Below are 26,279 nucleotides of genomic sequence, written 5' to 3'. Positions count from 1 at the left end.
ATGCATCTTTCTTAACAGCCCACTTTCCTTGTGGAACTGTCCAGAGTGCTAGCAAATCCAGGAAACAGTCAAGTTGCCAGAGTTGCAGCAGGTCTACAAATCAAGAACTCTTTGACATCTAAAGATCCAGATATCAAGGCACAATATCAGCAGAGGTGGCTTGCAATTGATGCTAATGCTCGACGGGAAGTCAAGAATTATGTAAGTAACTTTTGTCTCTTTTTGGTTATGTAGCATAGGGAACAAGAAAAATCTCTTGTCAGTTCTTTTATCATTTGCATGGGATAGAGTTGATGGTATAATAGGTTTCTGGTACCTAAACTTCACTTGAGGATAAAAATTGTATTTGATTTGTCTCATTTCAGCTTGTCCATTCCCATTAATGGATTGGAATTCTTTTAAGATAACTGAGGTAGACTGCAGCAGTTTGGGAAACTTTAGTTAGATGTCAGAATTTGTAGACTCTCTGGAGAATTGTAGTATACAAATTGGTGGTTCCCAAACTTGGATTATCCAAAGCACTTAAGGAATTTGTTAGTATGTTTTCAAGCTCCCTCCAGAAATTTTGATTTGGAGTGTGAGACTCAGGGATATTTTTTAACCTGTCTTCCCAAGTGGTTCTTCTAGTCAGCCAGCACCCAGCTCTTGTTGAAATTCTGCTGTAGATAATTCTCGCTGTTCAGTGGCTTAGGCATGCTACTATGTGGAGTCAGGTGAATTAAATCAGCTCTTGGGCCATTGAAGCCCAGAGAATTTATGAAACAAGATTGACATTAATGGTGCTTTGATCAAATATTTAGCAAATTATGAAAAACTTTCTTTAGAAACACTGGGTTTTGATCAAGGCATTTAGAGTAGGCTGATGGATTTTGTGGAAAATTGAATGTACCTTGTTATTCTGCATCATGGAGTTCTTGTGGCTTTTTTTTTTTTTAATATATATTTTTATTGATTTCAGAGAGGAAGGGAGAGGGAGAGAGAGATAGAAACATCAATGATGAGAGAGAATCATTGATTGGCTTCCTCCAGCACACCCCTTACTGGGGATCGAGCCTGAAACCCAGGCATGTGCCCTTGATCGGAATCGAACCCAGGATCCCTGAGTCCAGAGGCCAACGCTCTATCCACTGAGCCAAACCAGCAAGGGCTTCTTGTGACCTTTTTATTGTTGTATTAGAAGTTCATATTTTTAGATGTAGCAAAAGATTTGGAATATATGGACAGATGTGTTTCACTTTTTAAAAAAGAATAATGGAGCTTTTTTTTTTTTTACTGTCTGTTCTACATATATAAGGCACAGTGTGAGTAAGTCACGCATCATTGGTCCTTGGTATTTGAGGGGAAACTAGTGGGGGATTCTTGTGTGTGTACTTGAGCAGGTATGCTTATGCACGTCATATTTGCCATTTCTTGGTTCTAGGTGTCAGCATTAGGTAAATTAACGCCCCTTGTTGCAGTAAGTTCTCTTCCTCGTTATATATGTCTTTCTCCAGTCTGGCATGGATATATCCATGACAAGGAATTAAGTTATGAAAGGCAACTTATTTTGTATAGTCTTTGAAATATATAGAACTATTTTTATGCACTTTGGGTCTGCTTATGTAGTGCAGGCTGACGCTCTATCCACCGAGCCGAACCAGTTTTGGCAATCACTGCAAATCTTGATTCCTATACTGTAGCGCCCAAATTGAGAAAAGACATGATTAGAACTGTAACTGACTTATTTGTTATTTTTTAAATAAATTTTTATTGATTTCAGAGAGGAAAGGAGAGAAACATCAATGAGAGAGAATCATTGATTGACGCTGCCCCCTACTGGGGATCAAGCCCACAACTTGGGCATGTGCCCTTGATCAGAATCAAACCTGGCACCCTTTTGTGTGTCGGCCGACCCTCTATCCACTGAGTCAAACTGGCTAGGACCTGACTTATTTTTTTTGTCACATCACTCTTGACTCAAAATTTTTTCTGAAATTTCAGTAAGAACTTGTTGAGCCCTTGTGCATGAAGAAGAAAAAATAGCAATTATTGCCCAGCCAGTGTGACTCACTGGTTGAGTGTGGTTGAGTGTTAACCTATGAACCAGAAGGTCACATTTCCATTCCTGGTCAGGGCACATGCCCGGGTTTCTGGGCTGGATGCCCAGTAGGGGGCATGGAGGAGGCAGGTGATCAATGATTGTCTCTCATCATTGATGTTTCTCTCTCTCTCCCTCTCCCTTCCTCTCTGAAGTAAAAAAAAGAAGCAGCAGAAGAAGCACATTTTTTGTCATGAATGCTTTCTCAATGCTGGTGGTTATTTTTTGAAATCTGGGTCTTGGACACAATTGAGAACTAGTTTCTTATTTTTATTTCAGGTTATTGCCTATTATCATTAGGGTCACCTCTAGTTTTTTTGAAACATAACTTTTAGTACTCCAGAGTTGGATGTTTGTAGCCTCTAAATCACCTGAAGTAATAGCAATTCTTGAAGCAATTTAAAAGGAGAAAAGGTAAAGGTAGATGGGGGTCAGTACTCTCTACTTATGTTCTAGGACAGCGGTCGCCAACCGGTGGTCCACGAACCACTGATGGTCCGTGAGGTCCGAAAGGTTGGCGACCGCTGTTCTAGGAGATGGTGCAGTATAATAGTATAAAGGCACCCTGGACTGGAGCTCTTGGTCAGACTTGGATTAATGACTGTTCAACGCCTACCATTTTGGACAATTCACCTTTACCCCTCCTACTCTCTTATTTATTTTAGAGAGAAACACCAATTTTTGTTGTTCCACTTATTTATGCATTCATTGGTTGATTCTTGTATGTGGCCTGACCAGGGATCAAACCAAAACCTTGGCATATTGGGATGACACTCTAATCAACTCAGCTATCCGGCTGGACTTTCCCTTAGACTTTTGACATACAGTTAGTTCTCTTACAGTGTGCTCTAGCTTTAGTAGGCCTAGAGAGCAAAACCTTTATTTAGAATCAGAACTGTTTGTTTATTGGGTAGAGCTGTTGGGAGTATACTGTATGAGGGGAAAGATGGGGGAAGTTCATTATTATTAGCTACAAAGCAGGATACTAGGTGACCTGACCCAGTCAGCAGAGTTGGCCTGAATAATTGGCAGCTACTCTTTGTCCTGTGTTCATGCCAGGAGCAGTTAACTGTTTGCCTTTTGAGTGGACTGGTGATTCTTAGTTCATTGACTAAATAAGTTGATCATGGTAATAATTAACCCTGGATCCATTGTGGCTTCAGCCTTTGTCTGTACATGTGCCTTTATCCATTACATAAATGCTTGTATGAATACCATTTCAAACAAGATATGTTTAATGATAAGTGGATTTCATTTTAATTGGCATATCTGACTAGTACTTGGTACCTGTTGATGGTGGAGAGAACAGTTCTTTGATTTTGGGGGAAACAGATCAAATCCTTTCAGATTGGTTCTTAGGTATTGGTAACATCAGTAGCTTTATGTCTGCATTTAATGATGTTACTATGAAAGTCACCAGGGTGCTAAATTGTCAGTGACTAGAAAACAGAAGGTGTGTTCCACTTTTCATGAGTGGGAAAATCTCTTCCTTGAATCAGGTTAGATTAGGAATCAGATCCACTTTAGTGCCCCAGAGTTAGTTACCTTCATCCTAAATTCCCACCCTTTACACAAAACAAAGCTGTGAGCATCCTTCCATTATACCAGCAAGGAACATAGAAGACTAATTTTGTCATCTCTTTCGCCTTTTAATGCTATCTCTTTTCTAAGTGCTGCTTTTTTTTTCTACTGAATTGAACCATTGAAATGAGTTGTCTGGCTTAGGAGAATTCCATTTGGAAGTAGGGGTCGGTTTTTTTGTTGTTTTTCTGAGGTCTGAGGCAATGTTGATTGTGCTGGGATTGGTATTGAAGTTGGCTTTTTTCTTTTTCCGACAACTGACTTATACTGTATATGCCATTTTCTACTTTTTTGTGTTATAGAAAACTCAGAGATGGATATGAGGTGTTTAAATAGTATTAGAAATTAATATCTTTCATCTTGTTTTTTGGTGTATGTGTGTGCTTGCAGGTTTTGCAGACTTTGGGCACAGAAACCTACCGGCCTAGTTCAGCCTCGCAGTGTGTGGCTGGCATTGCTTGTGCAGAGATCCCAGTGAACCAGTGGCCAGAACTCATTCCTCAGCTGGTGGCCAATGTCACAAATCCCAACAGCACAGAGCACATGAAAGAGTCGACATTGGAAGCTATTGGTTACATTTGCCAAGATATCGTAAGTGCTGCCTCATGTTGTCTAACGTACATAACTGATTTCATCTAGTTGTTACGTGCATATATTAGGATGATCTTTACAATATTATAAAGAAAACCAAGCTACTGCAAAGTGTTTTGAAAGTAGAACTGCTTTATTTGTTAATTTAGACTCCTAAATTAACATATCCTCACATTGTTAATCATGTCCTAAAATTAAGAGACCTGAGGGTCAAAAACTCCATGTGTTTGGAGAGACATAGATTCTGGACTTTTAAGGATATTCTTTATCTTGGAGCATCCTGATCTGATCCTTTCTCAGGATCCTCTGTACCATGGGTGCTGTTACATTTTCATTGACTGTTTATAGAAATGGTTTGTCAGCTCTTGTAATTGGTTTAGTCATTGGAGCCACAGCACAGTATATTAAATGCAGCCTTCCTAGGACTGTTGGTGCTGCTGAAGTTACCACCCTTGGTGGCTGAGGTTTATATGTGTTTGGGGGGGAGTGTCTGTTTTGATACACAGACTTGAAGCAAAGCAGCTCCTAGCACTTGACAGGGGCTTAGACTCCCTAGATGTGTGCCTAGGTATTGATTCTTAACCCTCGAATGTTCTGAAGCTATACTTCAGCTGGGAGAGGTGACCTGGGGCGGGGAGGGGGGGGGAGGGATCACACTGCCATTTCCATTTGCACAGAACAGGGGAAACACTAGTACCTCATGTCCAGAATCATGCTAAGAAGTCAGAGGTGAAGTTGATAAGTTCAACTTGTTTCGGATCAATTTAGGACTACCGGCTGCTGGGATGTTTTGTCCCTAAATGGAAATGTGTGCGGAGATCAGAGCAAGTCATTATCCTCACTCAAGTGGATTTTACACTTAAAAAGACGGCAGATTAGTCATGAGTTCATTATTATATTTACTGCGCTTCTCCTCGTTTCAGGACCCAGAGCAGCTACAAGATAAATCCAATGAGATTCTGACTGCCATAATTCAGGGGATGAGGAAAGAAGAGCCTAGTAATAATGTGAAGCTAGCAGCTACTAACGCACTCCTGAACTCATTGGAGTTCACCAAAGCTAACTTTGACAAAGAGGTAAGTTCAAAGGGTGAGAAGTGAGAGTTAAATGAAAGTTTTTTAAGTTTATGATTTAGAAAGAACTGTTTTCCCTTGACCGGAATCGAACCTAGGCCCTTTCAGTCCGCAGGCCGACGCTCTATCCACTGAGCCAAACCGGTTAGGGCTCGTTTCTTTTTTTAAAATCATATATGAGCATTTATTCCAGTACTGCTGGCAGTATGGGAAAACAGCGGGTCATCCACAAAAATCTGCTCTGTAGCCCCCCATAAACCAGCTGCTAATACGGGGTAGGACAAGGATTACATGGGGAAGTAGTAGGCTAGGGTGGGACTCCACTGTTTGGACAACAAGGTTGTTAATTTTTACATGACAATAGGCAGTTCTTGAATGAGAATGGTTCCAAGGTTGATTCCCAGGTCCAGGGTTGATAGAGGCATTCATTTCTAGTTAACATTTGTGAGAGGTGGCCATGGAATAGGTGTTTGCCATTTTTCATCAGGCTTTGGGAATAATGTGACCTAAAGGATTTCTAAGCTTAGGTTTTTCCTTTTTTCAGTACAGAGTGTACTTGGGAATCCCCACCCTCACCCCCCCTTAATTAGGGCTTTTCAGTTCTGACCACTGTGGCTTGGTTGGAGCATCCTCCTGTGCACCAAAAAGGTGGTGGGTTCAATTCCAGATTGGGGCACTTAGGGTGTGATGCAGTTGGTGTTTCTCTCCTTCCCTTCTTCTCTATGAAATCAATTTTTAAAAAACATCCTCGGGTGAAAATTAAAAAAGAAAATAAATTGGGCTGTTTCATACCTCCTGAGGAAGGTGCTTTTGAAAATTACTATATAGACAAAGCTTATTTTGCCTGAAAGTATTTTCTCATTATTTACTTATTTTTAATTGTGTTAAAATAGACAATAACATAACATTTACCATCTTACCCATTTTTAAGTGTACAATTCAGTAGTGTTAAGTATATTCACATTGTTTTGCAACCAGTTTCCAGAACTTTTTCATCTTGCAATTGAAACTATATCCATTAAACAACGCCTGTTTTCCCCTTCCCCATTCCTGGCAACTCTCTTTCTACTTTCTGTTTCTATGATTACTTAACTTTCTACTTTCTGTTTTTGTGATTATTCTAGATAGCTTATATAAGTGGGTCATATAGTATTTGATTTGTCTTTTTGTGACTGTTGTATTTCACTTAGTATAATGTCTTGGGTTCATGCATGTTGTAGCATGTGTCAGAGTGTTGACCCATGAACCAAGAGGTCCCTGGTTTGATTCCCAGTCAGGGCACATGCCTGGGTTTCTGGCTCGATCCTCAGTAGGGGCCTGCAGGAGGCAGCCAATTGATTTCTGTTCTCAACATCACATCGATGTTTCTAGCTGTCTGTTCTCCCTCTCCTTTCCTTTCTAAAAACCAATAAAAACAGAAAGAAATATTTCATTGTATGTATACCACATTTTGTTTATCCATTTATCTGTCACTAGACATTCGGGTTGCTTTCTTCTACCTTTTATGGAGAGTAATGCTGCTCTCAACATGGGTGTATGTGTGTGTATATATATATATATATATCTTTGAGACCCTGCTTTCAGTTCTTTTATATGTACATCCAGAAGTGGAATTGTTAGATCATATGGTCTAAAAGTATTTTTGTATATATTTTGGCACTTTGAGCTGGGCTTTTTGCCATTACTTGGCCTTATAGTGGACAAAGAAGGGAGGTCTAAAGAAGGCCAAAGCAAACTGAAATTCTAATTGCTTAGAAAATAGGGGTTTTCCTTTTAGATTTCAGAAGATTTAGGACAATAGCAAAGTTCATTATTCTGTTCTCCTATATCTTGCCACATTTGATGTGGATTTGCCACCTTTCAGGAAACCAGTTTTGTCTCTGAAATAAAGCAGATGTTTTGAATTCTCTTAATTTTTAAATAAAAAGAAACAGATTTTCCTACTGTAGCTGCGTTATTTGTTTTTATTAATCCTCACCCAAGGAATTTTTTTTAGAGAGTGGAATGGAGGGGGTGGGGGGGTAACATCAATGTGAGATCAATGGTTGCCCCCTGCACACATCATGGATCAAACCTGCAATCCAGGTAAATGCCCTTGACCAGGAATCGAACCAGAAACCCTTCCAACCACTGAGCCAAACCAGCTAGGGTGGGACTTCCTTTGAGGGAGGTCATATAGTAGACACTGGGGCAAACTCTATAGCCTTCACAGTGCTATTACTGTGTCAAGGTATAAAGCTGCTTGATTGGTCCAGGATTGTGTGGGTTCCGGAGGGAGTAAGATTTTTCTTGAAATAATAGCCTAGCAATTTTCATATGTATGGTTTATACTCTTCTAACTTCCTTTTATTTCTGCAGTCCGAAAGGCACTTTATTATGCAGGTGGTTTGTGAAGCCACACAGTGTCCAGATACGAGGGTAAGTATGAGGTCATTGAATTATCTGTCTTGTCTTCTTTCCTAGGAAATGCCAACTCTAGCATTGTAGTTTGAAATGTTGAGAATCAGGTGACTTCAGAAATAAGGTTTGACCAATAAGAATTTTTCTTCAACATTAAAGAAAAGGAAAGAATAGGACTTGGAAAGTTAACATATTAGAAGCTGACATCTTGAAAAGGGTTTAGGGGAGAAATGGTTTTTGATCCGCCTTGCTGCTTAAAAACAGTAATTTTTTAATTGATTGTTTTCCAGTGTAGCCATTGAAACAGCTTTGCTATTGCTGTAACCTAATCTTGACCCTTGAAGTAACATCTAGTCCAGCGCTTCTCAACCTGTGGGTCGCGACCCCTTTGGCAGTTGAACGACCCTTTCACAGGGGTCGCCTTAAGACCATCCTGCATATCAGATATTTACATTACGATTCATAACAGTAGCAACATTACAGTTATGAAGTAGCAACGAAAATAATTTTATGGTTGGGTCACAACATGAGGAACTGTATTTAAAGGGCCAGAAGGTTGAGAACCACTGATCTAGTCTAAGTGGTATTAGTGAGTTTTGTCCTGATACGGCTTACATGGAGGAATGATAACCCAAATGTACCTAGCTTGACCCTTTAGGTTATTGACCCATTTGAATGAAGTAGTTATTTTTGTCTAATTGCCTTTTTAACTAAACTAAATGGTAAACCATTTAATCTGCTCTTTGTAAAAGGTTCGAGTGGCTGCCTTACAGAATCTGGTGAAAATAATGTCCTTGTATTATCAGTACATGGAGACATACATGGGTCCTGCTCTTTTTGCAGTAAGTATTTCTATTTTATGTGTTTGAGCATGTAGCTAATTGCAGAGCCCATCATTCTTATTTGTTTTTTTGTTTTTTGTTTTGTCATTTCTATAATTTTTTACTTGCAATTATTAAATCAAGCAAATTTCTTGAGTTCCAGTGTTATGTTTATGTTCATTAGTAGTGTGCCAAGAAAGCTTGGCTGTTCCTGCTGGTAAAAAGAGTATATTTTTAAAAATCTGTTTTCTTTTTCTACCTTTCACTTCAGGCAGCTTTTATAATCTACATTTTTGAAACTTGAATGTCTGTGTGGTTAGAGGAGGGGGTCTAACTTGAACCAGCACTCATGTGGGGCCTACGTTGCCCTGTTTTTTCTCTTAAGATCACAATTGAAGCAATGAAAAGTGATATTGATGAAGTGGCCCTACAAGGGATAGAATTCTGGTCCAATGTCTGTGATGAGGAAATGGATTTGGCCATTGAGGCTTCAGAGGTGAGCCTGGGAGACAAGACAGTTGGTTTAGGGGGAAGATCTGTTACTCTGACTGGGCTTTGGGCATTTATCTCCTTTGTGGATATGATTGTTCTTCTCTGGGAAAGCTTTATTCTGACTGGACTTAGTGGGTATCTCCATTTGTACAGCTGTCTTTTTGCTAGCCAAAGCCACTTATGAGGGAGACGGATCAATCATGTGGCATCTCATGTTTTTCCCAATCAGCCTGGCATGATTTATTATAAATACTCATTTTAGTACTGTGACCACAAGGGGGCAGCAGGCAATCACAGTTCAACAAAGTGACATCTGGTGCTAAAGTACTTCCTTTTTTTTTTTTAATATATTTTATTGATATTTTACAGAGAGGAAGGGAGAGAGATAGAGAGTTAGAAACATCGATGAGAGTGAAACATCCATCAGCTGCCTCCTGCACATCTCCCACTGGGGATATGCCCACAACCAAGGTACATGCCCCCGACCGGAATCGAACCCAGGACCCTTCAGTCTGCAGGCCGAAGCTCCATCCACTGGCCAAACCGGTTTCGGCTAAAGTACTTCCTTTTGGAAGTCCTAATGCAAGTATGAGGTGTAGAAATCGATAGTTTACTAACTTCAATGAAGAAATTAGATATGGAAAAAGGGGTTAGTTCTGCACTTGGAATCTTTGTTTCCCATCTTTTTTTAAAAAAATATATAGCCGAAGTCGGTTTGGCTCAGTGGATAGAGCGTCGGCCTGCGGACTGAAAGGTCCCGGGTTCGATTCCTGTCAAGGGGATGTACCTGGGTTGGCTGCCTGCTGCCCGCCCCCTACTGGGGATATGCCCACAACCAAGGTACATACCCTTGACCGGAATCGAACCTGGGACCTTTCAGTCCGTCCACTGAGCCAAACCGGTTAGGGCAAGAGCATAATTCTTAAGATTGCCTTGGTCCTTTAAGGCCTAAAAGAATCTCATTAAAGTAGACCAAAAAATAAATGCCTTCAGAGATCAGAACAAATGTTACCATTTGTTCCATGTATTTCTGTACAGCTCCCTGGGCAGCTCTCATTGTATGCCTTAGTATCATAGCTTGTTTGTTGCCATCCAGAATTTGCTCTATGTTTGTCCTCAGGCAGCAGAACAAGGACGGCCCCCTGAGCACACCAGCAAGTTTTATGCCAAGGGAGCACTACAGTACCTGGTTCCAATCCTCACACAGACACTAACTAAACAGGTGAGTTACCTTCCAATTCTAGCCAGGTAAGTGATGAAACCTTGTTATGGGTTGGTTTGCTGTGGAACAGTTTCCAAGAAAGAATTCAGCAACTCTTCAACTAGTTGATATTCTCATATAGATGACTCGGGAACTGCTGAGCTGGATCTATAAGATCCTCTAGGCTCTGAGTTGTTTGTAAAGGAGAATTTTGCAGTTTTGAGCAGGAAAGAACCACATACTGCTCTAATTTCCTGAGTGCTACGTTGTTCAAACTAGCAGAAGAGACTTGAGCTACAAATGTTATGGTAAAGAAAGGTTGGGAAGATAGAGGTGCAAGTTTTAAGCCACTCAAATACAACTAATAAGACTTCATGTAGAAATGGATCGATCTAATGAGTAAATATAGAAATTCTTTTATATGAAGTGTATCTTGGTTGCAATCATTCCCTTTTGAATTCAAGCCTTATAGTTTTCCTTGGTGAGGTGTTTGGAAAAATTGTTTCTCTTGCCTCATCTCTGCTGGTGCATGTAAAATGTTACCAAAGAGCTGGCAGTGCTAGTGCTCTGAGGCAGCAGTGCTATAACTTCCAGCAAAATGTCTTTGTACACAAGAATATAATTTGTTTTGGGGAAGTACATGACTCTTTCAATCTCAAAAGATGTGGAAAAGTGTCTGGTTTGAAATGGACTAGGTGTTCCCTTAAAACTTTATCTCATCTCTCAGTTTTATAGTTGGCTATTTTTTATCTTTTGACCTTAGTATTTTTGCTTTTGTATATTTTGGTTGTACTTTTCTGGTTTGGGAACAAATCATTATTTAGGTATGTAATTATCTGAAACTGCATAGGCACCTTAAACTATGTATATAACTGGAATCATATACATTTTTGTTCTGCCTTTTACTCTGTAAGTCTGAGATCATTCTTGTTACATGTAGTTGAAGTTTGTTCATCTCATTGTGTAATACTCCAGTGGATCTTCCCTCCACCTGGATCTTATTTCACAAAGTCTGTGCTGTGATGAATCTTTGTGGAAGAGAATGTATATATATAAAAGCCTAAGCGACTGGCCGACCGGTAGCTATGACACACACTGACCTCCAGGGGACAGCTATATATCTCCTATATAATAAAAGCCTAATATGCAAATCGACCAAATGGAACAACTGGTCGCTATGATGTGTGCTGACCACCAGGGGGCAGATGCTCAACACAGGAGCTGCCCGCAGGCCCCAGGCCAACCAAGGCAGGTGTTGGGGGGCGGGGGGCGGCGGGTGCCAGCAGGGGCCCCCTGATCACCCCACCGGTCACCCCTCAGATTGGCCCTGATTGCCAGTCAAGCCTAGGGACCCTACCTGTGCACGATTTTCATGCACCAGGCCTCTAGTATATATATAAAAGCCTAAGTGACTGGCCGACCGGTAGCTATGACACACACTGACCACCAGGGGGCAGATGCTCAACACAGGAGCTGCTGAGCTGCAGTGACTTGGCAGCTGCGGTTCTCAGGTGATACATCAGGAACCAGAGAAGAGGGAGCCCGATTCCAGGATGCGGCATCCGAGAACTCCCCTCTCGCAATCCAGGACTCCTCGGGTGATGTTGGAGAGCCAGTTTCGGCCCGATCCCACATGCCAGGCCTAGGGACCCCACCAGTGCATGAATCCATGCACCAGGCCTTTAGTAAAATATAAAGGTTTAGTTTTATTTTCATCCACGTAGCGTAAGTTCTAATGACATTTGGGAATAGCCAGAATACCTTGTGAATGAAAGTGATTTTCTTTCCTCTCTTTTTTTTTAAAGCAAAACCTTAACTAGTGCTACATTCTTTCTCCAGGATGAAAATGATGATGATGACGACTGGAATCCCTGCAAAGCAGCCGGGGTGTGCATCATGCTTCTGGCCACCTGCTGTGAAGATGACATTGTCCCCCATGTCCTCCCCTTCATTAAAGAACACATCAAGAACCCTGATTGGCGGTACCGGGATGCAGCAGTGATGGCTTTTGGCTGTATCTTGGAAGGACCCGAGCCCAATCAGCTCAAACCACTAGTTATACAGGTGAAGCTGAGGAAGTTTTGGGGTGGGAAATGAGATATTTATTATTTGTTTAAATTATTTGCTTGAAAGTGTGCCTTTATTTTAAAAAACAAAGCTGTACGTAATCACCCACAAAAGTTATTTCTAGATAGTTATTTGCTGCCAATGAAGGGTAAAACATATTTCTTTGTGAATGTTCAAAAAATATATTTAACGTGTCTTTTTTTTTTTTACAAAAGACATGACTTGAAAAATGCAGAAAAGGCCAAAATGAACACGTCATCTCTAATTCCCTTGCCTAGGGATAACATTCTAACTCTTGATATTTATTTTCAGTATGAATATAATATGTGCAACAGGATGGAGATCTTACTGTGCAAATAATCTTTTAACTTGTTTTTTTCTCTTAATACTGTATCATAAACATTTCTTTGTAATTTTTAATGATGTGACTATTTTGTCCCTGGGACAAAATGACATTTACGTAATGAAAATTCTTAGGGAAATATTGTACTTACTTTGCTACTTAAGATGATAGAAGTCCATTATAATTGAGTTTAATATGTAGAGAACTGAACCTTTCAGTATATAGTCAAATATAGCCATCATAGCTGCTTCCTAGGATCTCAACGTTGCTGAAAAGTCACACCAAACCCTGAGGAAAACTGTATGCTGGAATTTGGTGTAGAGAGGAGGGCTTTTCCCTTTACTTTTATTTATTATATTATGGATATTTGACAAGCATGTCTTTAAAATGACAAAACCATCTTGATGCTTTGAATTAAAACCTAACCTCTTCTGAGGTATTAGTCAACATGAGTTTTAATCTTTGTTTTGCCTTGCTAATAACTATTGTATTTTCAGGCTATGCCCACCTTAATAGAATTAATGAAAGACCCCAGTGTAGTTGTTCGAGATACAACAGCATGGACTGTGGGCAGAATTTGTGAGCTGCTCCCTGAAGCTGCCATCAATGACGTCTACTTGACTCCCCTGCTGCAGTGTCTGATCGAGGGCCTCAGTGCCGAACCCAGAGTGGCTTCAAATGTGTGCTGGGTAAGGGGATTTTTCCTGGTGAGATAAGGATCTTGGCTAAACCTTTGGCAAGGAAATACGAGGTGTGGGAGAGAAATGGGTCTGCCTCCCTGGAAGGCTTTTTCTGAATAGCATCTCCTTTCTAATTTCTTCAATTAAATGTGGGGGAGATGTCAACTGCATTAGCCAGTAGGAGCTGTTGACTCATGGTGACTGGTTCAGTTGCTCAACCATTTAAAACAGTCATGCTAACCCAGTGGGAAAACTATCTGGACTCCATTTTCTTTCTTCAGTTGCTTGGGGAGAAGAAATTTAGATTAAAGTAGAGAGTTGCTAGCTACAAAAAGTACAATTGCTGAGAAGGGGACAAGAGGAAAGGAAGGTAGGCGGTGTAAGTGCTGAGTCAATATGGGCTGAATGTAGTTCACTAGGGACATTTGGGGGTGTGGGGGAGGAAGTTCAAATAAGGAAATGGGGGTGCTAAAAGCCTTTCTATGATTAGAAGTAGAAGTGGCAGGCATTTGTGGTAGATGAAAGTACTCTGCTGCTTAGAGAGTTTTGGGCCGCAAAACATATAAATAAGTAAACATTTAATTTTAAGGATCCCTATAAAACGTTGTTTTGAGATGACCTTGACCGAAAAAGTTGAGAATTCACTAGCATTGATATATTCTAAGATAGTTGGAGAGGAACACTGCCCAAAGTATCTTAAGGGAAAATGAGGTGATCTTGGGGTAGGGTTCTTTTCAGGACCAGTATTAACTCTCTTTGGTTTTAAGGCTTTCTCTAGTCTGGCTGAAGCTGCTTATGAAGCTGCAGACGTAGCCGATGATCAGGAAGAACCAGCTACCTATTGCTTGTCGTCTTCTTTTGAACTAATAGTTCAGAAGCTCCTGGAGACCACGGACAGGTAACTTCTTATTAGGTGTCTTTGCATTCCCCTGCCTTCTGTGTGGGGGGTTGTCTGACCTAGTCATAGAAACATAATAATAGGAATTAGAAGAATCCTATAGTAGATTATTTGTTTAAATAAGAGAGAGAATAAAAAGGAAAAAAAAACCATTAAGAAAGTGGGCTGTGTATAAGTTCTTCAGGCCTACCTTGTTTATTTCCACTTCTCTGTTCAAAATGATATATAAAGGCATCTCGTAGATTAATGAGGAAATTTTAGATGCCTTTTTCTTAGCTATTCAGGCAACCTCCTTAATTGTCCACATAGGTTCTTCATCATTTTTATCTAACCTTTTCTTATAATTATAGCCTATTTTCCAAAAAGGCCATTCAATAGTTTAACCAGGTCTGGAGACCATAATGAACACAGTCATTGGCTGAAAATTTATTTCCTGGCTGTATTTTGTTGCCACACTCAAATAGGTATGCCACCATATCAGTTTCTGAGTTCTTTAATGGTTGAAATGTTATTAATTTTTTAGATATATTTTTACTGATTTTAGAGAGGAAAGGAGAGAGAAACATCTGTGTGAGAAACATTGATTGGCCACCTCCCACAAGCACCCTGACTAGGATTCGAACCCGTAACCCAGGCATGTGCCCTGACTGGGAATTGAACCGGTGACCTTTTGGTACACTGGAGGACGCTCAACCATCTGGGCCACAGCAGCCAGGGCCTGATTTCTTATTTTTGATGAAACAATGTTTACATTATACCAATTTCTGTGCTCTTTCTCAATTGGGACTTTACGATTTTTGCTGGTTTTTGCTTGCAGACCTGATGGACACCAGAACAATCTGAGGAGTTCTGCATATGAATCTCTGATGGAAATTGTGAAAAACAGTGCCAAGGATTGTTACCCTGCAGTTCAGAAAACTACTCTAGTCATCATGGAGCGACTTCAACAAGTACTTCAGATGGAGGTGAGACTTAGGGCGTTCCTGGCTGTTGGCAGAAAGGGTGCAGTACTTCTAACACAGCTTTGCTTTCAAGGCTGTTCTTTCTTTTGGTGTTAAGTATATATTTTCTCAGAAAGATATAATGCTTATGCAGAGAAGTGTTGTAATTTAAAGTTTGCATTGCTTGTCACAGTTTACTCATAAATGTGTGTGGGGTGTTTTTTGTTGTTTGTTTGTTTTTATTGATTGATTTGTGGGAGAGGGAAAGAAACATCAAATTATTGTTCCACTTATGTATTCATTGGTTCTTTCTTGTAAGTGCCCTGACCTGGAATCAAACCCAAAACCTTGGAGTATCGGGACAATGCTCTAACTCAACAGTTGCCAACCTTTTGGACCCCACGGACTGGTGGTCCGCCGACCACTGGTTGGAGACAGCTGCTTTAAACAACTGAGTTACTGACCCCAGGGCACATGGTTACATTTTATTTATTTTCCTACATTAGCATCAGTTAAGCTTAGTTAATGGTCCTGGCAAACCCAGCAAAAATGGAAACATTGAGGGACTTTAGAGCCTCTTTAAAAAGTATCTATTCCAAGCATGATAATCTTCTTTTCCTTGTAGTCACATATCCAGAGCACATCGGATAGGATCCAGTTCAATGACCTTCAGTCTTTACTCTGCGCAACTCTTCAGGTATGATGGTGACGTGTCACACTCTTCAGGGAAGAGAATTATATCCCAGGATGACAGGGTTATGTGCACCCTGAACTCTGAAATGGTGCAGGTGATGCTTATGAGAAACTTCTCTGAAGGATTGGCAGAAAAGTTCTTCATTTTCCTGTCTCTCTCCATCAAGAAGGCATTTGTCTTCTGCACACTGTCGGGAAGAAAACTCCTCTGTCTATGATGGTCCTCCCTGCTATACAGCGTTTTTTGTTTATTTGAATTTATGAGTTTATTTGAGTTGAACAGGATACACCTGAAAGCAAAAATCTCAACAGACTGATAAGAATGCTTCTTTACAGCTGTTTAGCGTCGAGGCAACTTTTAGTCTTTGGTTTTCATTGGTTTTCCCAGTGTAGCCCAGTAGACTGGTTCCCAGCTGTAATTCACCCAGCTAAAAATTAAGCCTTGGTTCTCTACCATCATACCTTGAGTTAATACCTAGTGTTGACAGTAGCCATTTTCTGAAAAGCCGGGATAATTCAAATGTCACTCCTCATGGCAAGTCATGCAGTGGCTGAGGGTTTGTTACTAAAGAACAGGAAAACCCTGGAACTTGCCCAATGCTTAGGTGGGCACTAGATTTTAGTATTGAGTGATGCTTACTAGGTAACCTAACCTCTCTTACTCCAAACTTAATGTTTTTAAAATATATTTTTGTTGGTTACAGAGAGGAAGGGAGAGGGAGAGATAGAAATACCAATGATGAAAGGGAATCACTGATCGGCTGCTTCCTGTACGCCCCGCACTGGGGTTTGAGCCTGTAACCCAGGCCTGTGCCCTGACTGGGAATCGAACCGTGACCTCCTGGTTCATAGGTTGACACTCAATCACTGAGCCATGCTGGCTCGGCCAAACTTAAAGCATGACTGTTAAGAGGTGTTTCCTTATTCATCAGACAAGTACAGGAATTATTTAGTAACATTAGTTGAAACAAATTAAAGGAGGTTAAGGCGGGAAGTTGGCGGAATATTAAATTAGGAAAAGGCAGGTTGGCTTCATTTTATCAAGACTGTTTCTTGACCGTTATCTTGACCATTAGGATATATGAGGGGTTGTTGTTGTTGTTTTATGAATAAGAACTACACTGAGTGGCCAGATTATTACAACCAGCCAGATTATTATGACCACCCCATCAGTACTTCATTGACACTTCCAAAAATACTGAATATTGAAAACTTCCTAAGCAAATACTCTCAAGGTTTTATTATTATTTGCATAACTAATTCACTTCATTATACTGATGGGGTAGTCATAATAATCTGGCCACTCAGTATATATGATATCTTCTTTAAAGCAGAAGTAATAAGACTGGAATATGGAAGCTGCTGATGGGTTTGTCAGACAATAAAGAGTTGGTTTTATGCACCGTGGAAGATAATTGTGTGTGTTCTGAGTTAGGAAATAGAAGGGATATTAGAATGTACTTTGCAAGTGATTTGCACTGTCAAAACATTTGAGCATAAAAGGTGTATTTGGCCTTTTATATTTATCCTGACCGGAGGATATTTTTTACATTGCTTTTTCAGAGAGAGTGGGAAGAAACGGGGCGGGGGGCGGGGGGAGATCTACATATTTGACTAGCTGTCTCCCACACGTGCCCCACCTACGGGCGGGGAGTGAACCTACAACCCTCTGGTATGCAGGCTGACGCTCTAACTATTGAACCATGCCAGCCAGGGCAGTATATTTGGCTTTTTTAAGAAAAAATTTCAAGGGACTTAATTGTGTTTCTTTTTTTTAAAGTATAGTGTTCTGATTGGAGGGTTTGGAATCAACAGATCCTGAACTCTTGTTCATTTCACAGAATGTTCTCCGGAAAGTGCAACATCAAGATGCTTTGCAGATCTCTGATGTCGTCATGGCTTCCCTGTTAAGGATGTTCCAAAGCACGGCTGGGTCAGGGGGAGTTCAAGAGGATGCCCTAATGGCAGTTAGCACACTAGTGGAAGGTCAGTGAGCGGACATCAGGCAGGGAATGTTTTTGGAATGTAAGAGCTACGATGCCAGGAAGAATTTTTTACTGTGGAAAGGATAGTTCTGTTTGCTCATTTACTGCGGCATGAGTCAGTTCAAGTTAAATTGAATGTGATTGTAAAATTGTGCATGACTGCCTTGCCACTTAATCTCCTTGAAGTAAATGGGGAGCCAGTTTGCAAATCAGATTGGCAAGTTTTGGGGGGGAAACTGTTATCATCTACCTAATGTGTGTCGGGTTTCTCTTCTCCCTGAAAGTCTACTTGATTATTGAGGTTTGGCTCCTATCAAGGATAGAGGAAGCAAAGGTTTCTATTTTCTTTCCTGGAACTTGTTACCTCTTGGTTTGGGTTGTAATGCTTTGGACTCGGGTTGACACATCATAGTGCCTGGTATGGGATGGAACAAAACAATGAATGAGTTCTTAGAATTTCTGGTTGTTACATGACTTAGGAGAAGCCACATCAGACTTCAGACTCTTTGAAGGGTCATTAAAAATACATTAAAGAGCAATTTAGAAACCTGGAATGCTTCTTCCGGCGATGCCTATACCTGAGAACCACTCCCCTGAGGACCAGACCTATTTCTAGCTTAAAGAGCCTGTGTCTAGCTGGTCTGGCGTCATGGGACCGCCCTGACGGAGCACAGCGGTTCATTCTGGCTCCTGGAGTGGCCGATTGGGATATGCATCCCAGTCTGCTTGTCCTGACTGGCTTCAGTAAGTCCTTGATGGAATTGCATAGGGACCCAGTTGTAAGCTGGCTTCCAAGAGGACATGTTATAATCAGATGAAGAGGCAGACAAGAGGCAGTATTGCTAGCTTAGCCATTCAAAATAACCTTGACATTCCTAGGAGGCCCTACCACTTGGTTGTTTGAGCCAGAGTGAAATCCTACTCTGGCCATGTGGCGTGGAGTTAGGCCCTTCTAGCAGTTAAAATGTGGTTTGTCTGAGGCAGCCTTAATGTCTTAATGATAGTCGGTAATGAGCTCACCCAACCTGGTGAGTTGGGGACTGCTAGCATGGTTATTTTTTTATTGTTATTATTTTAATATATTGTATTGACTTTTTTACAGAGAGGAAGGGAGAGAGAGAGTTAGAAACATCAATGAGAGAGAAACATTGATCAGCTGCCTCCTGCACATCTCCCACTGGGGATGTGCCTGCAACCCAGGTACATGCCCTTGACCGGAATCGAACCCGGGACCCTTCAGTCCGTAGGCCGACGCTCTATCCACTGAGCCAAACCGGTTTCGGCTAGCATGGTTATTTTTGCTCACTTCTGTGATACCCTGTGGTGGTAACAGTTTGTTTCTTTACAGTGTTGGGTGGTGAATTCCTAAAGTACATGGAGGCCTTTAAACCCTTCCTGGGCATTGGATTGAAAAACTATGCTGAGTACCAGGTAGGCCAATCATTTCAAAATACAGTTGACCTTCGCACTGCTCAGGCCTACTTGTACGCAGACATTTTAATACATTGGAAATTTTTTTTTGGAGATTTGCAACAGTTTGAAAAAACTTGCAGACGTGGATCACATAGCCTAGAAATGTTGAAAAATTAAAAGAAAATTAGTTGTGTCATGAATGCATAAAATACATGTAGATACTAGTTTATTTTATCATTTACTATCACAAAATTATGTCTGTTATAAATATAAAGAGTTAAACTTTATCAAAAGTTATATACACAAACATACATGGCGACAGTCAAGAGAAATGTAAACAGAAATAAAGAGGCAGTGTTAAATCATTATTGTATGACATTAACTACAACAGAACTATTACTGTAATTACTTCATAGCCACCTTCTGTTGCCATTGCAGCACGCTCCAGTGTTGTGAAAAAGTTATATGTGGATTTTGGGCTGTACCTGGGTTGGAACCCCAACCTCCACATCATTCAAAGATCAATTAATTATAATACATTTATATTCTCATTTATACCTAATAGTCATTCTGGTACAAACTTGGTTTCCTGTAGCGCAGGTAGTTCTTCCCTGTGTATCGACCCAAGTATTGAGCTATTTTATTTGTTGCTCTGAGTGTCTGAACAAAAGTAGTCAGGGAGAAGCAGGATATTAGCTGCCTAAAATAGAGTAGTACTCTAATAGCAGTACTATTTTTTTTTTTCTAAGCCAGCTGCCTCCACCATCACCATCCCTGGTGAATATTGTCTTTTCTTAGTGATATCTCTGATAGTCTTAGTTCTCTTCCTGCCATATTCATTAAGATGAACCAATATCAGAGAGGGGGGATGATTTTTTCTTTGACTCTAGGTTCAAGTGTTAAAGGACCGGCCGCTAGGTAAACAATGCTTTACCCCTCCCTGTGGGCAGTCTTTTCTGTTGGGAAATCATTTCCTTGCTCCTCTGCAGGTTTGCTTGGCAGCAGTGGGCTTGGTGGGAGACCTGTGCCGTGCGCTGCAGTCCAGCATCCTGCCCTTCTGCGACGAGGTGATGCAGCTGCTGCTGGAAAACTTGGGGGTGAGTGAGTTGCCACATACAGTTGCCCGCCAGCCTCCCGGGAGGCATCAGGCCCCTAAGTGTGGCTGTGGGTTTGTGAAGAAGGGAATTACTCATTTTCACAAGACAATTCTAAAGTCAGATTATAAAATTAAAGGAGAGCATGGAACTTGGGGAGGAAAACCAGTACAATGCCAAGGAAAAGTAAATGTAGAATCCCTCTATCCAGAGGTAACCATTGTTAAGTTGTGTGTATATACCCCGCATAGTAAGTTGCTGCTTTTTTTTTTTTTAAGAGTTTTTGTCTTGGGTAGAACAAATTGTGACTTTTAATAATTTGCCTTTTCTGGTTATTTTTCCTTGTCAGAATGAAAATGTCCACAGGTCTGTGAAGCCACAGATTCTGTCGGTGTTTGGTGATATTGCCCTTGCTATTGGTGGAGAGTTTAAGAAATACCTAGAGGTTGTATTGAATACTCTTCAGCAGGCTTCCCAAGCCCAGGTGGACAAGGTAGGCTTAAAGCTATCTTTCAGTCCAGCCCCGATTAGAGGGGTAGAACTTTGACAAACGTACTATAACTAAAAATGATCAAGATGATGGAAATTCTTTCCTTTGTGTCTTACAGTCAGACTATGACATGGTGGATTATCTGAATGAACTAAGGGAAAGCTGCTTGGAAGCCTATACCGGAATTGTCCAGGGATTAAAGGGAGACCAGGAGAACGTACACCGTTGAGTATACAGCCAAACTTGCATAGTCCAGGGTGCACTTAGTCAGATGGGCTGTGTAAGGAAGGGGAGAAGGAGGAACAGTGCCCTTATGAAGAGAGGAGCTTGGGGGGGGCGGGGGGGAGATACAGACTTTTATTATTTTGCTCCTTCTTTGCTACATTATCTCATTCCTTGAGCATTGCAAGGGATGGGATACAGCAAGGCTATTGCATCTGCACCAACCTGAGTGGCAGTTGTTGATACACACACCCTCCTTGTGCAACTGAATTGAGTGATTGGGGGTTTTTTGTCTTTTACCCCTTCGATATCATGGGCTTTGTTTTTGCTGTATTATATCAGCTTAATAGAAGAGGAATATCTGCTTTTTCTGTTGACTTGAGAAATGGCATGTTAATCTGAGAAAGAATAATTTGGTATAATTATATTAAGCTAGTTCTCTAGCCTGACACCTGCCTGATGGGGTTAGAGTATTTGGAAATTTTGAAATGGGGTATAGCCCTGCCAGATATGGGACAAGTTCATCAGACCATCTCTTTCTTTTATAGCGGATGTGATGCTCGTACAACCCAGAGTAGAATTTATTCTGTCTTTCATTGACCACATTGCTGGGGATGAGGATCACACAGACGGAGTAGTAGCTTGTGCTGCTGGACTGATAGGGTAGGTTATACCTGGCTTCTAATAGCTGAGTTTAGCTTCTGGTGGAAAGTGAGAGAACATGTTTAAAAAAAAATTGGGGGAGGCGGGTAGACTAGAGGGTAATTATCCACTTTGGTACAGAGGAGATTTCTTTCATAGAACCCATGGTGTCATGTTTTGAGTTCTCATAAATAATAATTCATTTAAGACATTAGCTCTACTAGCTTCATTTCAGACCCTTCAGATTTCTAATTTCTTCCCACTAAACTCCTTATGAAGTGAACTAGGTATAAAAGCAGTATTAGATCTATGTCCATCCCATATTCTGATGTTGGTCATAAATTGAGGGTTTCTGGACCATCATTTAAAGAAAGAACATTGGTTTTGAGAAGCTCAAAGACTTGGGTTCTAGTTCTGATTTTACCATGAAATAGCGGTGGGATGATTGACTTTGGTAAGTTATTCTACCTCTTTAGACCTCATTTCTCATCTTTTGAGGGCAGGTGTTAGACTTACCTATTTATAAGATTTCTTTCAGTTTAAAAAAGTAAATGATAGAAGAAACCCATAGCTACCTTAGCACTGGTTTCGGAGGCTCAACACATAATTACTGAGCTCAATACATCAGGCCAGGAGCTCAGTTTCCGGTGTGTTTATTTTGCACAGGGACTTATGTACAGCATTTGGGAAGGATGTCCTGAAATTAGTAGAAGCTAGGCCAATGATCCATGAACTGTTAACTGAAGGACGGAGATCGAAGACTAACAAAGCAAAAACCCTTGCTACATGGGCAACAAAAGAACTGAGGAAACTGAAGAACCAAGCTTGGTAAGAGGCGTCTTGACTGCCCTCTCTCTTGTACTTGGGGAGGAGAAGCGTTTATTTAGATTATTCTGACAAAGACTTCCCTTCACTTGGTATTTTGTTTTGTACTGTTTCCCATTAAGTGCGTCTGAGCTGGGCCTTTGTTCCTAAGCTTTGTGCTAGTGCAAGGGTCAGACGACCTCAATCTTTCCTTGAGCCAAATATTTGATTCCTCGTGGTGATGAAGAACAGAACTTTTATAACTAGAATTCACTGAAGTGCTCGCATTTTGGGCCTTAATGAAGTCCTCAATAATGGCACTTCCCCTAATTCTCTTTTCTACTCTCTGTCCCTTCCCTACGCCCTTTTCTTTCTTGACTGCTGTGTTTTTAGACATTGCTTAGCGCTTAGCTCTACGGAAGATATCCAAGTCAGAGCTGTCTGACCCCTGCTTGGCAATGTAGTTTTAATTTATTTCTCTCTCACATATTCAGTTATTTTACTCCCAGATCTCAGTAAAATTGGCTTTTTTGAATTTTATCTTTTTACTTTCCCTTCCACCTTCGGATGTGCCAATAAATGGCACATAGGAAGGCAAGAAAAATAATCAGTCCTTGCAAAGTTGACAAATTCCATTCTGGCCTCTGAGCACTTAATTGTAGGATTCGGAGGTGTTTGGCTCTACCAGCTGTATGTGATCTCAAAGCCTGACCTTTTTTCCATCTATTTTTAGATCTTGTTACCATTGGGATGATAACCTGAGACCCCCACTGGAAATCTCCAATCTTTTGAAAAACCCGGAAGTGAGGAGTGTGCACGGATGCTGAATGTTTGGGAATGAAAGGATGAGTGAGTGAGGCTTGAAAACACACCACATTGAAAATCCTGCCACAGCAGCAGCCGCAGCCGCCAACAGCAGTGCTGTTAGTGAGCTAAGTAAGCACTGACTTCGTAGAAAACCATAACGTCGGCCATCTTGGAAGAGAGAATAACCGATGGATTTACTTATAAAAGAAAGCTGTCTCTTCCCAGGAGAGGCTAGAACTAGCTTTTCTGTATCTTGGCCGGTGTTGAGTGAGTGGAATGACTAGGTTGCGAGACGGGGAGGAGGAGGAGGAGGAGGAGGAACTGGGTTCAGCTGTGGTGCTTTGTTGTAAAAGGCAGTCTGGCCTTTGCTACTGATAAGAAAGATGGAGCCTGGGTCTCGAGCCCACCTTTGGTGTACCTTTGCCATACGGTACTGTATGTGCCGGCTAAAAGGAGGGCGAGGGATTCTTTACAGTCTGAGAATGAGTGTGTGTGAGTGAGGCGGTATCCACATTCTCAACTTCAAGTCATTGCAGTTTCTTTTTCCCGGAAAAAAAGGGGTTAGACATTGCATTTCATAAAACTAACAAGTTCTGTCTACTGATGCAGCACAAGAGATGTAAAAAACGGGGGGGAGGGGATGCTCTTTAGGTTTCATTTTTTGTTTTGTTTTGTTTTTTAATTATCTTCTAGGGAAAACACTGACGAATGTTCAGAGCTCCCATTCTGATCTATCTCATCAAGGCGCCTTTCCTAATAATATGGTTCAACTGTGAATGTAGAATTGGGGGGAGGGGGGAGAAAAAGAAAACTCTGGAGTTAGATGATATAGAAAAAATAAAAATACAATTGTTACAAATAAAGAATGCAGACTTCAAAAACAAAAGAAAGCCACAACCCCCCAAAAAAACAAAATTTAAATGCTTAGATTGGCAGCACAAAAGAACGTTCTCTTCTGACGTGTATCAAGGCAGTCTGAACGCCCCCAGAAAATTGTGCCAAAGAGTTTAGAAAACAAATACACAATAAAGTAAACACACACACACACACATAGCAAACTTCAGGTAACTATTTTGGATTGCAAACAAGGATAAATTTAATGTTCAAACAATCTGATAAAATAACCATTTGGAAACTGCTTGGCCTTCTGTTCTCTTATTTGATTGACTGCAATGCGGTATTGGTCTCTTGCTGCACTTCAAAACCAACTAACCAACAACAACAAAAGAATATATAAGTATATATATACATATACTTAGACTAGAACTCTTGTGATGAAAGTGGCACTTGAAAAAGGTTATATTTTTCCACTGAAGTTGAAGATTAATAAAATGGTGTCAAACATTCCCCTGGTCACACGCTTTAATATTTTTTTAAAAGTGTGATGTGCTGTGATAACCATAAATCAGACTTAATTATGTTCCCTTTACACAGGGAACAGGGCACCCTGAATTTGGGTTTTAGAATCTTTCAGCAATAAGGGATGTGGGTGAGCTTTGATCCTCTTCTGGTTTTGCAGTTATTAGAGGAGTTTTTGCCGGCGTTTCGAATATGCTGCTTACAAAAAGACCAAGGAAGATTTTTAAATGCTTCCTAGTATTTGGAGGATTGAAAAACAAGACCTTAAATCCCCACTTCCATTTTCATTCTAGCAAAAAATAGGGGCTTATGTATTTCTCTGCCATTTTCCCCTTCCTGTCCAAGCCTTTCGTTCATATGTGGGTTTGGCTCGGTTTTGCCCATCCATATGGCAGCATCTCTAATAGCTCTTGTACAGGGTATCAGATATTGTGCCTTTTGGTGCCAGGTTCAAAGTCAAGTGCCGATCTATGAACCAGTGTACAAAAAATAAATCCAGGTATTTGAAGAAAAGACGCTCCATTGTGAATAGAGTGCACCAGCTCTTAAGCCCTAAGAAGAGACCTGGCCCTCTAATGCCTTGTGTAAATTTTAGTTGTTCCTTGAGGGAGAGGGTATACTAACCATTCCTGGTAGACAGGGTTTGGTCAAGGCTTAGGGATGCGGCAGGAATATTGGGGAGAAAAAAATGATCATTCCTCAGTGCTACCCATTTCTGTCCTGTGTGGGCTGCTTAGCTAGACAGCAGGAGAATAAAGTACACCAAGAACCATAATGAAAACAAAACCTTGCGTGTGTTTTGTCATTTTGTTCCAGGGAAGCAGTTGACAAGTGCTGTTATTAAAGCTTTCTCCCAGATCCATTCAGTGATGGAGAGGAGGAAAATGGGCTGGTTGGATTGTGGTCTTGGTGCCTCGCAGTTATTCTGCACTGGTTATGCATTTAATCTAGTTACCTTTGGCTAGTGGGTATTCCCTAGTCTGGGTACTTGTCCTTAATCGATTGTACCACCTAAGGCAACTGGATGCAAAATACATTCTACCCACTCTTGTCTGGGCCTCCCCCTCCCTAGTCTTGGCACATTCCTTCAAGAATGTAGTTACCGTCTGCTTGGGAAGATGTCAGTGCAAATGTGAAGAAAATGGACATCGGACTAGGCTTTGGTTTGCCACAGTGGCAGCTGCCTATATCAATTACAATTACATTTATTAATTTTGCTTTTCATTTTTCCAGTTCCCCTCAGCTCCCCTCTGTTGAAATGTTGGCTGTCAGGAGGCAACTGTGATGCTGCCTTAGGGACTTGTGGAGAAAGGGAGGGGAATTGCTCAGTGTAGTGTTTCACTTTCAGAACCAAGTAATCTAGTCACTCATATTTAAGAAGTGTGTTAGTCTGACTTTAAGAGAAATCCAAACTCCATCAGCTTTTGATAGCATCTTGGTTTTCGAAACAACTTCAATCTGTAATTGGCATTTAGAATGCCCTTGGCATGCCAGTCTGTGATGGCATTGAAGACCTGTTAAAACACTTGAGCCCAACTTTATTAACCAAAACTGATACCACCACCTTTATCTTCTAAATAAAGTCCGCTTTATTTTTATTTTCAA

At 40.9% G+C, this 26,279-nt stretch overlaps 1 protein-coding gene across 1 annotated transcript; it reads left to right on the top strand.

Annotated features, from left to right (window-relative positions):
• Positions 1–26,279, top strand: KPNB1 (karyopherin subunit beta 1). The gene is made up of 20 exons (XM_006774273.2): positions 1–201; positions 4,049–4,249; positions 5,173–5,325; positions 7,681–7,740; positions 8,475–8,564; positions 8,929–9,039; positions 10,156–10,257; positions 12,076–12,300; positions 13,144–13,335; positions 14,094–14,224; positions 15,042–15,189; positions 15,791–15,862; positions 17,700–17,844; positions 19,192–19,274; positions 20,246–20,353; positions 20,700–20,843; positions 20,959–21,064; positions 21,611–21,725; positions 22,371–22,532; positions 23,242–26,279. Coding segments are annotated over exons 2-20 (2,196 nt in total). The 5' UTR covers positions 1–201; positions 4,049–4,201; the 3' UTR covers positions 23,243–26,279.

The sequence above is a fragment of the Myotis davidii genome, unplaced genomic scaffold (genome assembly GCF_000327345.1).
Source record: "Myotis davidii unplaced genomic scaffold, ASM32734v1 scaffold327, whole genome shotgun sequence".
Taxonomy (NCBI): domain Eukaryota; kingdom Metazoa; phylum Chordata; class Mammalia; order Chiroptera; family Vespertilionidae; genus Myotis; species Myotis davidii.
This window is presented reverse-complemented; position numbering and strand designations above follow the sequence as displayed.